The 14,913-nt window shown below is 41.4% G+C and overlaps 1 protein-coding gene across 1 annotated transcript; it reads left to right on the forward strand.

Moving 5' to 3' along the window:
• The first annotated feature begins 8,780 nt into the window (after window positions 1–8,780).
• gsx1 (GS homeobox 1) lies at window positions 8,781–10,304 on the forward strand. The gene is made up of 2 exons (XM_023297058.3): window positions 8,781–9,365; window positions 9,473–10,304. The coding sequence occupies exons 1-2, from the start codon at window positions 8,987–8,989 to the stop codon at window positions 9,823–9,825; spliced, it is 732 nt and encodes a 243-aa protein (XP_023152826.1). The 5' UTR covers window positions 8,781–8,986; the 3' UTR covers window positions 9,826–10,304.
• Window positions 10,305–14,913: the final 4,609 nt, after the last annotated feature.

Below are 14,913 nucleotides of genomic sequence, written 5' to 3' on the forward strand. Positions count from 1 at the left end.
AGGTTGATCTGTGATTACTGATCATCCAACGCACATCAGCCACCTGTTGAAAGGATATTTTCTCTTTCAGTGGCTTTAACCTGACTCATTCATTCTTCATCACTCCAGAGAGTTCATCAGTGAATTTATATCTTTCACAGCAGCTAATTTTATCCACACCACATAGAAATACGTTAAGTAAGCTATATCTTCTGGCATATAGTTCTGCAACTGCACCAACAGTTTCCACAAGTGTTCCTGTGTTGTGTTCATTCAAAAAAGAGGCCTCTATGTTTTTATGTCATTGCATTTTGCTGGCAGCTCATTTTTTTCAGTGGACTGGGTGCAAATGGGTATTATTCAGAGTGACGAGATCCATTTGGGGTTTTTTGTCAGGACTTGGAGTAGTGTGAAAGTTGGTGTCAGTGGACCCCTGGCCTAGACCAGCTGAAAGCCAGTGTGTTAGTTTCTATGGTAATGGGGAAATAGTAACTACCTCCCAGCAGCGTCCCGCCGCGTGTCGCCTCCTCAATAGAGCGCATCTGCAGAAAACTGAGGGACCCTTCGAGATGGGCAGTGACCCGTCATCACAACGATTCACACATATATACGGTCACATATAGACGCTGAATTAGCCTAAACCTCTTTTTCACACTGCTTACGTCATAACTCTTGAGGGAAAGTTGAGACCGAGCCATATATTCCCCGTTTGCTCAAAAGCAGAGGGTGAGACAGAGTAAAAAAGCCGCTGCAGAGGTCATTAGGATGAGGAGGGGGGAGAAGTAAAATGCAACAAAGTGGGGGGAAAAAAAAAATCAAACAAAAGCTGACTCCAAATCACAATGCCGGCAATAGAAATTTGAGAAGAAAAGGGGATACTGAGTTATGAAAATCATACAGGGGGTCGGCTCTTACTCATGCAAATGTCCCCAAATTTCTCATTCATTGCCCTGAAAGTGTTGCTCTCACCAAGGAAACCGATCCTTTAAAGTGTAGCTACAGTTTAATACTCGGTATTGTTCCTTAAGATTGAACACAAAAATGTTAGAAATCATTCTTTTAGTGTTTTTCTCATTCAAATGTAATTTCTGATGTGTCCACAGTGTTGAAAAAGTGGCTCAACTGGAGTTTATTTAAAGAATTTGGACTTTGAAAGCGACAGAGTTTGTGTTGGCAGTGAAACCTTTGTACCCTGAAAAAAATGAAAACAATTCCAAAACAATGGTGACTCCTGAGAGGAGGCTAATGTGACATGAATGGGGAGGAAATGGGCCAAACGGCAGGAGGTCATTAATGAGAAAACCATAAACTTTAAGGAATCAGAGCCGTTTTTTTACTTTGTGCTTCCTTTCAGACTCCAAACTGTTCTTCCTGAAGCTCATCCTCATCCTGTTCTCTGGAGGAACACACTGAGACGGGCTAATCATGAACTGCTGAGCTGAAAATGAGTAAGTAATGGCTACATGAGTAGTTTTAGGGGGGTGTTTGTTTCCCTCCCTCCTGCTCTAACTCTCTGACCTCCCTCCTCCCTCAAGCTTACCCCCCTCGGTGATTTCCCATGGGCCTCCAATTGATTCAATTAAGCGAACACACAAATACCATATGCTTAAAGATGTTTTTTCTCAACCGACCACAAGACAACTCGGCAGCTGCATCGAGGGGAACATACATGGGTGCACACAGTTTTGCAAAAGTTGAACAAAAATCACTGGGAATTTATCCATTTTCCTTCAGCTCTTTGTCCCCTTATCATTTTGCTTTTTGAATTGAAGATCAGAGCCTTCGACAATCAAAACTCAGAGAGAAAAAGCGCATAAGGGGAGGGAAAGATGGGAGGATCAGAGGAGTGAAGCGGTGAGAAGGAGGGAGGAGCAGTGAGTCACCATCAGAAGTTGTCCTTGCGCCGTAATTCAGCTTTGTTTTCTCTACAATAAAAGTCTCCTGCGTGTTGGCCGACAGAGCTACGCTCGGCAGAGAGAAATGAGGCAAACACAACATCGCAAAAGACGCTCTGCATTCTTTCTCTTTTGTACTTGTGGGACTGTTCGTGAAAGAGCAACAGACTCCATATAGGGAACAAAGGGGGCAGTGTGGATGAAGGCACTATCGCTGACATCCCCAGCACTTTGAACAACTTGTCAGCGCAGACACTGAAGCAACTGCATTCTGTCACATTTGTGTACAAACCCCTTGAAAGGGCTTGCTGACCTGCCCATATCCCTTTATTGGGGTTCAAATGGCAAGAGGCATTCATTGTGTCTGGGAGAGTTCATTAAATTCATTGGTTTGACCTGTTATTTCTAGGCCAAAAGTCTGCTGATTTGGAAAAATGTGAGTCAGTCATACGTAAGAGCCTACTGACCTCCACAGGGTAACAAACCCTTTTGAAGAGCATTTCAAGGCCTTCATATGAATGGGGTCAAAGGGGAAGTTTGAGACATATCTATGGCAGAACCAATGGATTTACATCAAAAGGAAATTTGGAATCATTCAAAGATATTTAGACCTCTAATGGTTTTTTTCTGATACTATTTCGGAGCGCAACACAGTTTTGTAATTATTTTTCACTCATGAGCAAAGTGTGAGGATTGATGAAACTCTGACATCAGCTGGAGAATAGTTAACGGATGCTTTGTGCTTTAGTTTGAAGGACAAGGTTGGTAGAAGTCAAGAAAGTTCAGGGGAAATATACTTGACCATTTTAGTTCCCATAACATCATCACATTTAGATGTAAATGGACTCATTAGAGAGGCCCAACTGTCAAGTTTGCATCTTTTTCTCATTTATTCTTGTCAAAAACAAACCAGGACCAGGAGCGTGTATTTTTCTGTCTGACTAAGATTGCAAATGGACAAAATTCTGTCTTTATTTTGAAGGGCATCGGTGGGATTTTAGTAAATGACCAATATGAGAATGGTAACATTACCGGACTAGTGATTTTTACCATCAATCATTGAAATTTGCAACTGCTAATAACTGCTAAATCCAGTTAATATTTCAAAATACATGATAAACACATACACTGCAAAGTCACTGTTGGTAGAAAAGTCAAATATACAAGCATCTTAGCATAACGGGGGGGTTCTCGCACTTTCCTTTTTGTCATACTTGGCTGTTCTTGGCCTCCATATATTTTCAGGGTGCAGACAGAGTTCAGCGTGTTTTGTTTTTCCTTTTGGCCTAATCTCAGCCAAAAACTGTGCCTTTACAGGGAAGACACGAAAAATGTTTCTCAGTCCACTTCATTTGCACGTACATCTTCAGCGCTTTGTAATGCGGGCTTTAAAAAGTGGTCTAGAAGTGCTCTGTATGCTTATTATTTACAAGGAACCCTCCAACTACAACTCAGAGTAGTTTTGAAGGTAAACAACCAAAACTGAGCAAACAAGGCAAAGTTAGACTTTTCATTTTTAACATGACTGAATGATCCTCCACATCCCCAGCACAGCTCCTTTGCAGGTTTTTTTTTATTCGCAGTTATTCATTAACAGCAGCCCGTCATCGACAGCTACACTGAGACTGTCAGCGCTCACACTGTTGGTGCTGCCAGCTGAGTAGAGACGGACATAGCTGCGAGGACGCACCTAGCAACAGCACTTGACCTGGACTCAACCGCATCAGAGAGGCTCTACACGGCACACTGAGGCGGAAATTCAGCAACCAGATTTACCATCAGGGGACCCAGTATAACGCTGCTCCAAAAGGAAAAACATCTAAAGGAAGCAAACTTTTTTAGCACGTCAGTCACAGCAGCACAAATATTTTTAACTGGTGTCATTTCCACTAATTAGGGAGTGTTGTATGATGTGCACGTTTCTACATTTGTCTTGTCTGTATATTTGTTTGTGTTTCCAGTTGACATCATAACTGCTTCTGGTTTTTACTCCACTTAATTTCAGAAATTTGCCATCATTATTTAAATTTTAAACAAAGACGTTACAAACTAATGAGTTAAAGCTATAGACACATGAACTGATAGATCTATTATAACAACAAACATCTTTCAGTCAGTTTTACCAATAAAGGCTGTGGACATGACATGTTTACTCTCACATAACACCCATGTTCCTTCTGCACATTGAGACTTTGAGGCAGTCGCTCTAACTGACCTCTACAATGAAATCTGCAAGAAGACTTTAAGGAGTTACAGCAGCTCAGTGTTGTACCATCATGACGTATGATTTGTCTTATTCCCACAGAGATGTCTCACTGTGCACATCTTAAAGGTTGAAGTGTGTGGGCCGAGTGTGTATCAAATGTAACTTAACATTCTCTGCTGATTTAATCCTGCAAATTAGAATATACCGGCCCTTATATGGGAATATATAAAAACAAAAAACTGAGAGCAACTCAACCTCAGTGGTTGAAACTTCAGTCTGTATCCTGCAATATGTTAAGATACTGATTAAGATAACAGTGATCATGTTCAGATCACTGATGGTTAGAGTATTCCTGGTAAACTCTGCTGTGTATTCTTTGTGTATTCGCGGAGATCGATTTGCACTGTATATTGGACACACAGACAGTTCTTATGAAGGGAGGGAGGGAGAGAGAATTCTGCTAAATTTAAACGTTTTATCAACTATTACATTTTTAACACTCTTTTGGCTTCCTATATTTGCTCTGAATTTGAATTTGGGTGACTTGTGGAAGAACGAGATGAGATCCAATGACTCATTTGTGTTGCCTAAAATTTAAAAAGAGGAGGAAATTCTTCTACTATACCTGAATTTTCATTATATTCATAAGCTGATGCCATCATTGTAGTTGGTTCTCCTTGATTTCCTCTTTCATAGTTTCAGTTAAATCCTCTCATTTTCTGGTCTGGAATGAAATAAGCAAATGGAATAAAATGAAGAGAAAAATCACATCAGCATTTAAATATAATAACTACAAATTGTTCTGAAGATGCAGTTACATACCTTATCACATGTATTGTCATTTTGAGGTGGTGACTGGTCATTCTGTGCAGCTGTAAACAAAAGGTTTTGCACTAAAATGTATGTTAAAAACAACAACAACAAAAAAACAGCCACCCTTTTGTTCAGGGAGTCTTAATTTAATCCCTGTACTTAATCAACTCACTCACAACAAATCCTTGTTTGGTTGTTAAAAACTTGTGGTGAAGTGCCAAAGAACCAGCAAGAACTTTCTCAACTCCAGGTTTGTTAACCCCTTAACCCTCCTCCATTTTTTTACTGGATTTTCAAAACAAGGCAGAAAAAATGACCCCCCCCCAAAAAAACTTGGTTTCAAAAACTGTTGAGTACAATTCTGATCTTTTCCATAAAGTAACTCTTTATAGTTGAGTGTCAGAATTCATCCTTTTAAATGAGTGAATCTGATTTACAGCTGCTCAGCATCAATAGTTTAGGCTTTTTTTCTAATCTGTCTTTTGAAATTTTACTGCTCTGTCTTGTTTGTGCTCCTGTCGTAGCGGTGACATTTGGAATCTGAACAGGTTCACAGAGGTAGAATAGTGATGTTTTGTGTTTTCAAGCAACAGTGAATAAAGTCTAAAAGAAGATTCAACCACAGCTGAACAAAGAACAAAACATCCATTTATGGGACATTTCAAACACAGTATATAAAGTATTATTTTTAAAAAAACATCACATCTAGAAACACTTTATTTTGTGTTGAAAATAATGTATTTAAAATTAATTTAGTGAAAGTCATGTTTCTTGTAACTTTCATTAAAGTGAAAATGCTGTTTGATCTGCTTAATTGTGAGGCCAGGCTGAGTTAAGCTGCACTTGTGGGTAATTATCATCTTCAAATGGTCACTTAAATATCTCCTCAGATCAAAATAATCACAGAAACGCCTTCGCTTTTTAGATATTACCAGTCAGCTTGATAAAGGAAACACACACACACACACACACACAAGAGAGGGAGGATTTTTTGTATTTGTAACAACAGATAACGCTCCTGTGGTTCATTCAGGGTCAGATTCACCTGTGGAGCCTTATATCTGTCACATTATAGCACCTCAAGCCACAGCACCTCTTTGTCCGTCTCCCTCTCTCTTAAGGATTCATTAGTCTCTATAGACTCCTGCAGCCTCAACATATTGCACCATTCAGCTGGTACTTACGTGTCATCTGTTATCTATTGGACTGGTGTTTCTGGTGAGCATATGAATGATAATCAGGCCTTTGTGCGTCCATAGAGGTGCAGCGGGATCTGCAGTCTGTGATGTTGCCTCAGGGGGAGATTAGGAGGGGCAGCCGGCCCTCTGTGTCACGTCGACAGTCACAGCGCCCATCCACGGCTGGGCCAAACCCCACTGGGACCTTAAATCCTGTTACACTGTCAACTAAAACCATCATTTGTATTAGAGATGTGTGGGTGTTTAAGTGTGTGTACATATTAAGTGAGGGGGGATAGTGTCTTAAACTATGAATTATTCATACCACAAAGAAAAGGAGATATTGACTACATCTCCATAAACAGACTGCTCTCTTTATGTCATCAGGCACGAGATCTTTGGGTATAATTGCATAAAAGCCCCTGAAAATGTGATTCTCTAACGGCACAGCAGGCACTGGTCAGTGTTATCATCAGGGATGAATTTGAGTGATGGCAATTGTTCCAACTTAATATCTTATAAATAATTTACTATTTCAGGGGCATTGCTTTCCCCTCCCTATCAAACATTAATGTTAAGAAGCTTTACCAACCCACAGCTGTATGCTAGTTGCTAAACACACGAAGCTATGCTGAATTAGTCTGCCTCATTGGTTTGTGCCCCAAAAAAGAACAGATATGGATGTGATGATGCATGTTCTTATCATAAGTGGCTCCATATGTGCGATATTTTTTTTAACGCCTGGAACTAGTGCAAAAATGAGTGGTTATAATGTGAGTGGGCTATTTCCCTCGATTATTTATCTCGGTAACAAGTGATTATGGAGAATGAGATTCTTTGCACTTCTGGCCCGCGCCTCCAGAGGGAGGTCAAAACTATTTGTCAGTCTCCAGTTGGGATTGCAAATTAGGATGAGCCTCCCTGCGTGACGACCCATGAAACCTCTATTCCTATCCACGGGATGACTGCTGTACATAATTTGAAAATTAGGGCCTTTGATAACATCTTTATGTCGGGCAATGCATCAAGCTGCCACCGCGTAAAGGCGCACGGTAGCTGGAGAGAGAGAGAGAGAGAGAAAAAAAAAAGGCAGACCATAATATAATTCTTTTTAAATGTGAAGCGTTTGATTGGAAAAAAGGCACATTTTGCACCTATTTTAACTTCCCCACTAGAGCATAATCTTGTGAGAATAATGGCGTTTGTGATGAAAACATGTTATTACCTAATTAAGAGTGAGGATAAAAAGGCGTCTGATTTGTATTTACATGTTTCAGGAGATTGTTGCAAGATTGACAGACTAGTTAATGGCTAATTTCTGGCAGGATATGAAAGGACAGAGTGATACAAAAAGAAAAAAAAATGAAAATGGCTCTCTCGGATATAGCAGGTTTTTGTCCTAATGACTAGATCTCGTTAAAGGGTTTAACTGCTCCTAATTTGTACCTACTTTAATGGCGCAAACCTAATTACAGGTCTAGTTTTTTTGTGGAAGATTAGTGGTGTGAAGCTGAGCACATTAAGCCTCTTTTATGAGGAGGGAACAGATAGCATCACACCGTCATGTGGGCAATGGACGTGACAATTCATGGGAAAGAGACTAATGCGTAAAGCAGGAGAGCAAAAAAAAAAAAAAAAAAAGCAAACAAACAGATGTGGAAAAACTTTATGTGTCATATTTCTCCATAGTTTAATTTGTGCTATAAAAAACTGCAGGTCAGAATAAGAGAAGCCACATTCCACTATTTACTCACATATTACGGCTCCGGGCCCCTTTGAAGGTCTTGTTCAGAAAGCCTTAAAGTGAAAGAAAATGTTTTCCTATTACTTAATTCAATCAGAGCGCAAGGCGGGGGCTTGACGCGCAGCGCACTGGGCTCCTCTATGACAGAGTCGCCTTTGTTGCGTCTATCCGCCGCTGTCACACACTTTAATTCGACTCTCTTTCTCTCTCATTGAAAACCCTCCACAATGACATTCAATAAGGGCCGCAGAGTGAAAACCTGGTTATTTTTACATATTCTTTCCCCCGACTCGGCAGGGGCCCGAGCAAAGGAATTAATCACTGCTCTTTAACAGCACTGCCTTCAGGCGATGACTTGTCCCTTTTTTTGTGCCCAGAAATGACACATTAACCCTAAAATGGATATGCATAAACTTTACATTCAGCTGTTGCGTTTGTGTTGTTTGCGCCCAACGCTGACAGTAAAGTAGCCACACAAGTGCAGGCCCAAATAATTAATTCAGAAAATAATTCAGGACTGATTGGTGGGTAAATTCAGAGAAATGTAGCTATACACTTCACTGGATTTATCTTCTCATTATCTCACCAAATAGATGCATCATGAAGGTATAATTTAAAACAGTTACTGGGGGGAATTATTCTGCAATTTACCTGCTGTTGTTTAAATGGAATAAATGCGTAACAGCTGCATTTTTCTTCTTTACTTTGGATACAATTATAACTTAAAGGATGTTTAAGACAAAACTTGAATGCGCACTAGCTTTTTCCAAATGTGACAGAAACGTTTTCTCTCGCAAATTTAAGCTCTTCTCTATGATAAAATGAGAGTGATGATAAAAGGGAGAATGGGCAGTGCCGCCTCTTGCGGCGTGGGTGGGGCTGACAAGAATAGACTACATTATGCAGTTCATTTAGTTAACAAGTGAAATAATGGGGAAGCGTGCAGTGGGAATGCCGAGAGAAAGGCACAAAACCCTATTGAGAGCTCTTGGCCGCTTACAGCGTAACCGTCACATGGCCGAACCGAGTCCGCGGCGGCTATTTAAGGAGCGGCTGTGCGCCTTCAGCACCACTTCGCTGTCCACCGTCCTGAGGAGAGCACACACACTGAACACGGCCGCAATACGCACCGGCTTCGACTTGAACCGCGCCGAGCAACAAGTTTGCAACCATGCCGAGGTCTTTTCTCGTGGATTCCTTGATTTTAAGGGAGGCCAACGACAAAGGGAACGAGAACAACCCACCTTTATTCCCCTACGCCGTGCACTCGCCGCACCACCCGCACGGGCTTCCGGGCTCCTGCCACTCCAGGAAAGCCGGGCTGCTGTGCTTCTGTCCGCTCTGCATGACCGCCTCCCAGCTCCATCCCTCCCCACCGGCGCTGCCGCTCCTCAAGGCGTCTTTTCCTCCCTTCAGCTCACAGTACTGCCACTCAGCTCTGTCCAGGCAACACTCAACATCCAACAGCGTCAACCTCAGCCACGCACCGGGGATTTACCAGGCTGCGTACTCGGTGCCAGACCCGCGCCAGTTCCACTGCATCTCCATCGGTGAGTAAGAAGCTCATTTCAGGTTTCACTGAGTGGAGCTGAGCCCACATTTTTGCACGTGTTTCTGTGTTATCTGTGTGGCTGACAGTCTCTCTTTATTTCCACAGAAAACAGCAACGGCAAACTTCAGAGCAGCAAGCGCATGCGCACCGCCTTCACTAGCACGCAACTTTTGGAGCTGGAGCGAGAGTTCACCTCCAACATGTACCTCTCCAGACTGAGGCGCATAGAGATCGCCACGTACCTGAACTTGTCTGAGAAACAGGTGAAAATCTGGTTCCAGAACCGCAGAGTGAAGCACAAAAAGGAGGGCAAGAGCAGCGGCCAAAGGACTGGATCACATAACTGCAAATGTTCGTCCCTGTCGACGGCGAGGTGCTCGGAAGAGGAGGACGATGACATTCCCATATCTCCCTCTTCATCCGAAAAGGAGGACGTGGATCTGTCCGTCTCCCCCTGAACTGCCCTCTTGCCTCCCCTCTGAAAGATTTTGAAAACAGCCAAAAAACCAGACTGTGCCACATGTGTCCAGTCGTCTGTACATAGACAGAGAATATTTAATCAGGGAACTGCCCTGAATTATTGTATAGCTGTATACATGTTGTACGTTTTGTATGTAGTTTTTTTCTGAAAACAGTCCATTGTTGTTGCCAATCTGATGAGTATGGTAGGCATATTTGTAAAGACAGACCCCCAAAAAACAACACCAACATTGTTTATTAGTATTTTGGGGAGGACAGTATTTTGTACTATACTTGATGAATACTGGTTAGATTCATTCTATGTGGATGGAACTGACTTCAAATATGGAAAGCTGGAGAGAAATCCCCCCACTGTCCCATGGCTGAGACCACTCTGAAATTATATCTTCAGTGTAATTGAAAAATATTTATTTATTTAAAAATGTTGATACGTAAATAAAAATATTTCTGAGCGGTAGACTACGTTGTCGTGTTGGTTATATATTTTGGGGATTTTGCGCACCGGTGAGTGCGCACAGTGGCGCACATGAAATCAGGTTGATGTTATTATTTGAGCGCAAGAATTTTCAAAAATGTTGTGGGGAAAACAATGAGATAATTTAAAATACTGTGTGAAAATGTTTGGTGAAAATGGTAACATGAAATATTATAAATATTCAAACTCTCGCAGGCTGCACTTACGTGGGATTGCGCGTAGGTGCAGTAAGTTACTCAGACTCTGTGCAAATGAAACAACATATATTCTAATATTCTCCTACATGAAGACAAAGCGTTCAGGATTTAAGAATAATTTTTTAAATGTTCAACAGGGGTTGTTTTTCCTGCAGAAAATCTTAAATAAATTAGGTGTCACATTTTTTCTGCGAATCTGATATTATCCTGCATCTTCCAGGCGAACAAAAATGTTGTGTACCTAATCTGCACATTAGTTCATTATGAGCTGAACGAGTAAATCAAAAGCTTGATAATCTTTAAGGCTAAGAAGCATTAAAGACATTATTGTGGGGTCCTCTTACGTGCTTTCCCTGGGGGACACTCAAGCCAGATATCACTGTCTGGCTCTTTGGAGCTCTTTTCAAGTTTCATCCCAGCTGAAATGATCTGTCTCGTGTGACTGAGTTAATCATCACTGTGGGGGAATAATGGTGCATCAGGAGTGTGCATATCTTAAGATATCGATCTAAGATGAAAATAAATGAGGAAAAGACACAGTCTGGTGTCCATGACCCAGATTGTTCTCAATGTTAACGCAGCAGCGTGGTCAAGTTTATTGTCGATTTTATGAGCTCCAGGTGTGTTTAAGTCCTCACACAAAGCCCCTCAAACTCAGGCAGTATTATATTTTAAATGACAAATAACACAGTTATTAATTAGCATATATTTTATTTATTGCAAATTGTTTAAACCACAAAAATTAAATAATGTTCTAAGTCTGATAATGCTACGCAGCATCCCCAAATATAAACTGAGCCTTTTGAGTAAAAGCTAAAATATTGTTCTGGTTGAAAATTATTTTAAAGAAAAAGTGTAAATGTATTTTTTAAAATTTCAGTTAAAAACATTTTATCTCATTAAAAAATTACTCTCCAAAAAGACCAAACTAGGAGTCGCCAATTTTGATCGCCTGTTTTACGCACCGCTACAGCTGCTCTCTGTCTGAAGCTTTGCCTGTCAAAATTACATTTAGTACACTGAGCAGGTTTTAAATTATATTGCCTCCATATAAACGTATCTCCAGACTTTTTTAAAGAGAGTAAAAACTGTTCTTAAATTGCGTACTGTACATTATCTGCAGCAGTGTGCCTGGTTTGGATGTGAAATTTCGCTTGTAAACTTTCATTTAATTGTTCACTTAACCATTTTAACAAAACTCTAATATTTGCATTTGTTAAGATATGGGATTAGACTATTTTGTTAATTGCACCATAGAGCCCCATTTTGCTCACAACGTCCTCTGCAAAGCGCCCTTTATCCATTCAATAGCCCGGGGGTATGCGCCCTGGGGGAGCTTATACGCTCGGTGCTCCAAATGCTCAATTTATTTATTCTTAATTTTGTGCCGATCAATTCATTGAAGCAAAAAGGACTACGGTGTCTTTTTAAAAAGAAGAAAAGGGAATTGTGGACGTAACCTTGACGGAGCTGAGGAGAGGGCTCCCCTGACGCTGGAGAGCCGCTTGAGTCAACAGGCGCCCATCTAGCAGACTCGCCCTTGTCTTTATTCTGGCTAATTTTTTATTTACGGCTTTTCTTTGACATGTCTCTTATCTATCAGATTAAAAGAACAGCTTGTAACAAATCAGTCTGCACGATTTACAACAGCATTAAAAGGGGACAAAGGGAGCAGGCAGTCAGTACCTGAGAGTCTGGTAGACGGCGCGGCGCTGCAGCTGATTCGATGGTTTGAAAATACGCACGAAACAAAATACTTGAATCCTGAAAAAGAGCCTTTGTACGTTTCTTTAGAAATCAAGCAATTCTGCATGACAAAGGACAATTAATAAGCCGTCTTTTCACGACCAGCAGCTGGTTTCCCCGTCAAGGAAAGTTGGAAAAAATTCAGACTGAATGCGCGCAAAAGCCCTTTGCGCGCAGACAGCAACCCAAGGTGACCCATTTGGCACAGTTAAAATAACCAAGCCGAGGTAAAAGCGAGGGAACTGTCAAAAACATTTAAGCTGAAATATCTTGAAATTGCAAATCCCTTTATGTGGAGGGACGCTGCCGATGTGGGTTAGTCGTACAAAGGAGGTGGTTAAGTTGGAGAGGCTTTGGAAACGGACACGTGGCTTCTCAATGAGAGCTCTTTTGGACCCGCGTGGCTTGCTGTGGCACTGCACATTCAACTACTTTAAACTTATCCAGGCTTCATAAAAGTGTGTAATAAACCTTAACAAGTTGACTTGCCAACTTTTACACAACACTTTATAAACTTTTAAACACTTTAATGCATTTTTAAATGTGCTTGTTTAGTTACTTTAAAGGACAAATGCGAGCTGCTCCAGGCTTCCAACCTCGCCTGTACTCAGTTTTTGTTGGATAAAAGGAGGCTGTTTTAGAAGGAATACTTCTAAAACACGGATCTAATTGTTAAATGCACTTTTAGGTTAACATTTAATTACTTTAGGGCGTGTGTGGCGTTTTTATTGTGCGTTTTTGCCAATAAATCTGTCAGAAGAAACGTGTCTACTGATAGAAAAATCCGTGCATGCTTCTGTGGTGTAAAAATGGAAAAAGTTTGAATTTTGCATTATTATCGAGAAGGCAGCTTAATATTCTCTCATTCTACAGTGTGTTACAGGTGGGTTTTTTTCTAGATTTTAGTGCAGCTTCATCCTTACAGCTGCATCCATGGACTGGAAACAGGTTTATTTGATCCAGAAGGTCTTTTAAAAAACAACTGTTGTTAAAACGGAACAGCAGCATGTCTCATTACGGAGCTGTTGTTGGTGACAAAGTGTGTTCAGCTGGGCTGAAGTGGCGAAGGAAGGAAACCGCCCGTCGCTTGCCTTGAAATCGGGCTGTTTTCTGCTGCAACATTTGAACCCGTTCAGCTGTACATAATCTGTTTAACAGCTAATCAGTAATGTAAGATGAAGGGGACTGGCACGCAGCTCCACTTTTTTCCTCGGTTTCCCCCCCGACTCTAATTGAATATTCAACGCGCGCACCGTGCTCTGCTTGCCTTTTTCAGTGTGCTCAGAATGCGCCTTTTTAATTCTCGGCCTATACACAAGCGGTGGATGTCAAAGGTCGAGAAATAATGAACTGCGCAGACATGGAAGAGACCTCAGCGAGCGCCACCGCTGCTGCTGCAAAGTGAATTGAGCTGAATGTGTCCAGAATGTGAGATTTGGATGAAGCTACGGTGGACGTTCGGCTGTATTTTCTGCATTGAGTCCATATGTAAAAAGGAAATATTAGACTCAGGGAGAAAACTGGGAACAAGAGGCCCACCTGCGCAGTGAGATGCCTGCTGGAAGCGACGAAACTTCTACTGAATGTCCAGGTAAAAATGATGTAACAGGTGGTTTACAAGTATTATAATGGGTTTTTATCACTTTACACAAACACTTTAGTGGCCTGGCTTGTGTGTGATGTGCCCTAATGCACTGTGTGATTGTGCACCTCTTTGCTGTTGCGGGAAATAACAGAAATGTGGTTTCTACAGCTGGATTACCGAGTCGTGACAGCGCACGGAGTTCAATGTGCTTTTATAATGCACGAACAAGGAGTTGAAAGTGAGAAATATTTTTGCAAAGGAGGCCAGAAAGTGCAGGTTATCTGGCTGCACAGAAAGACGCACAAACAACGCGCACAGACGCACGTACAGCATATTGAAAGCTGATTCACAGGTCGATGCTGTTCTCTTCTGCAGGTAAAGACCGAAGAATTGTCTTTTCTCGACCACAGTGCATGTGTATTAGTTAGAGGACTTCACGTACCTGAATCAGTTTGCCTGTTTCCAGCAGGTCTGAGTGTTTGTTCCGCAGTTCTTCCTCGGAGCTGCAGTGGAGCAGGAGCGTCATCTGGTGGCAAAGAGAAGAGATCTGGGACTGGCATGGAGATGTGCAGTCATGCTCAGTAGACTTCTGAAAAACAAGTCCAAACAACATATTAATCATAGCATCCTTTAGTGTTTTAAATATACTTGACGAGAAAAGCAACCAAACCACACGAAACTGTCTCCAGAATCAGAATCAGCTCTCCAGAGGGCCCCATTTAACTTAGGGGCCCCTTAAATACTCCACATTCAGGCAGCAGCAACACAGTCTCTGCTGTCATGCTGCTTCTCAGCCTGCTGCTTTGTGAAAGAAAAGGAAGAAAGTTTAAAGAAAAACTGAGACATTTCCATCCAGTGAGATACTGTGAAACCAAATTAATACCACAGTTAATAACAAGTGGACTAGCAAAGCAGACAGTCGCCTGGGCACCATTTAGGGACATCTTTAAAACACCTTTACAAGTTCTGCAACAAAAATCCCATGTTTTAGCTAAAATACTTAAATTAGAGAGCAAAGTTACAGTTAAAACCTGCTTAAGCAAAGATATGAAACAAAGAAGAA

Source organism: Amphiprion ocellaris, chromosome 14 (genome assembly GCF_022539595.1).
Source record: "Amphiprion ocellaris isolate individual 3 ecotype Okinawa chromosome 14, ASM2253959v1, whole genome shotgun sequence".
Taxonomy (NCBI): Eukaryota; Metazoa; Chordata; class Actinopteri; family Pomacentridae; genus Amphiprion; species Amphiprion ocellaris.

Excerpts from the sequence above, each read along its gene's own strand:
- gsx1 (XM_023297058.3), top strand. The coding sequence starts at position 8,987 with ATGCCGAGGTCTTTTCTCGTGGATTCCTTGATTTTAAGGGAGGCCAAC. Across the intron at positions 9,366-9,472 it reads GTTCCACTGCATCTCCATCG|AAAACAGCAACGGCAAACTT; the intron begins GTGAGTAAGAAG and ends TTATTTCCACAG.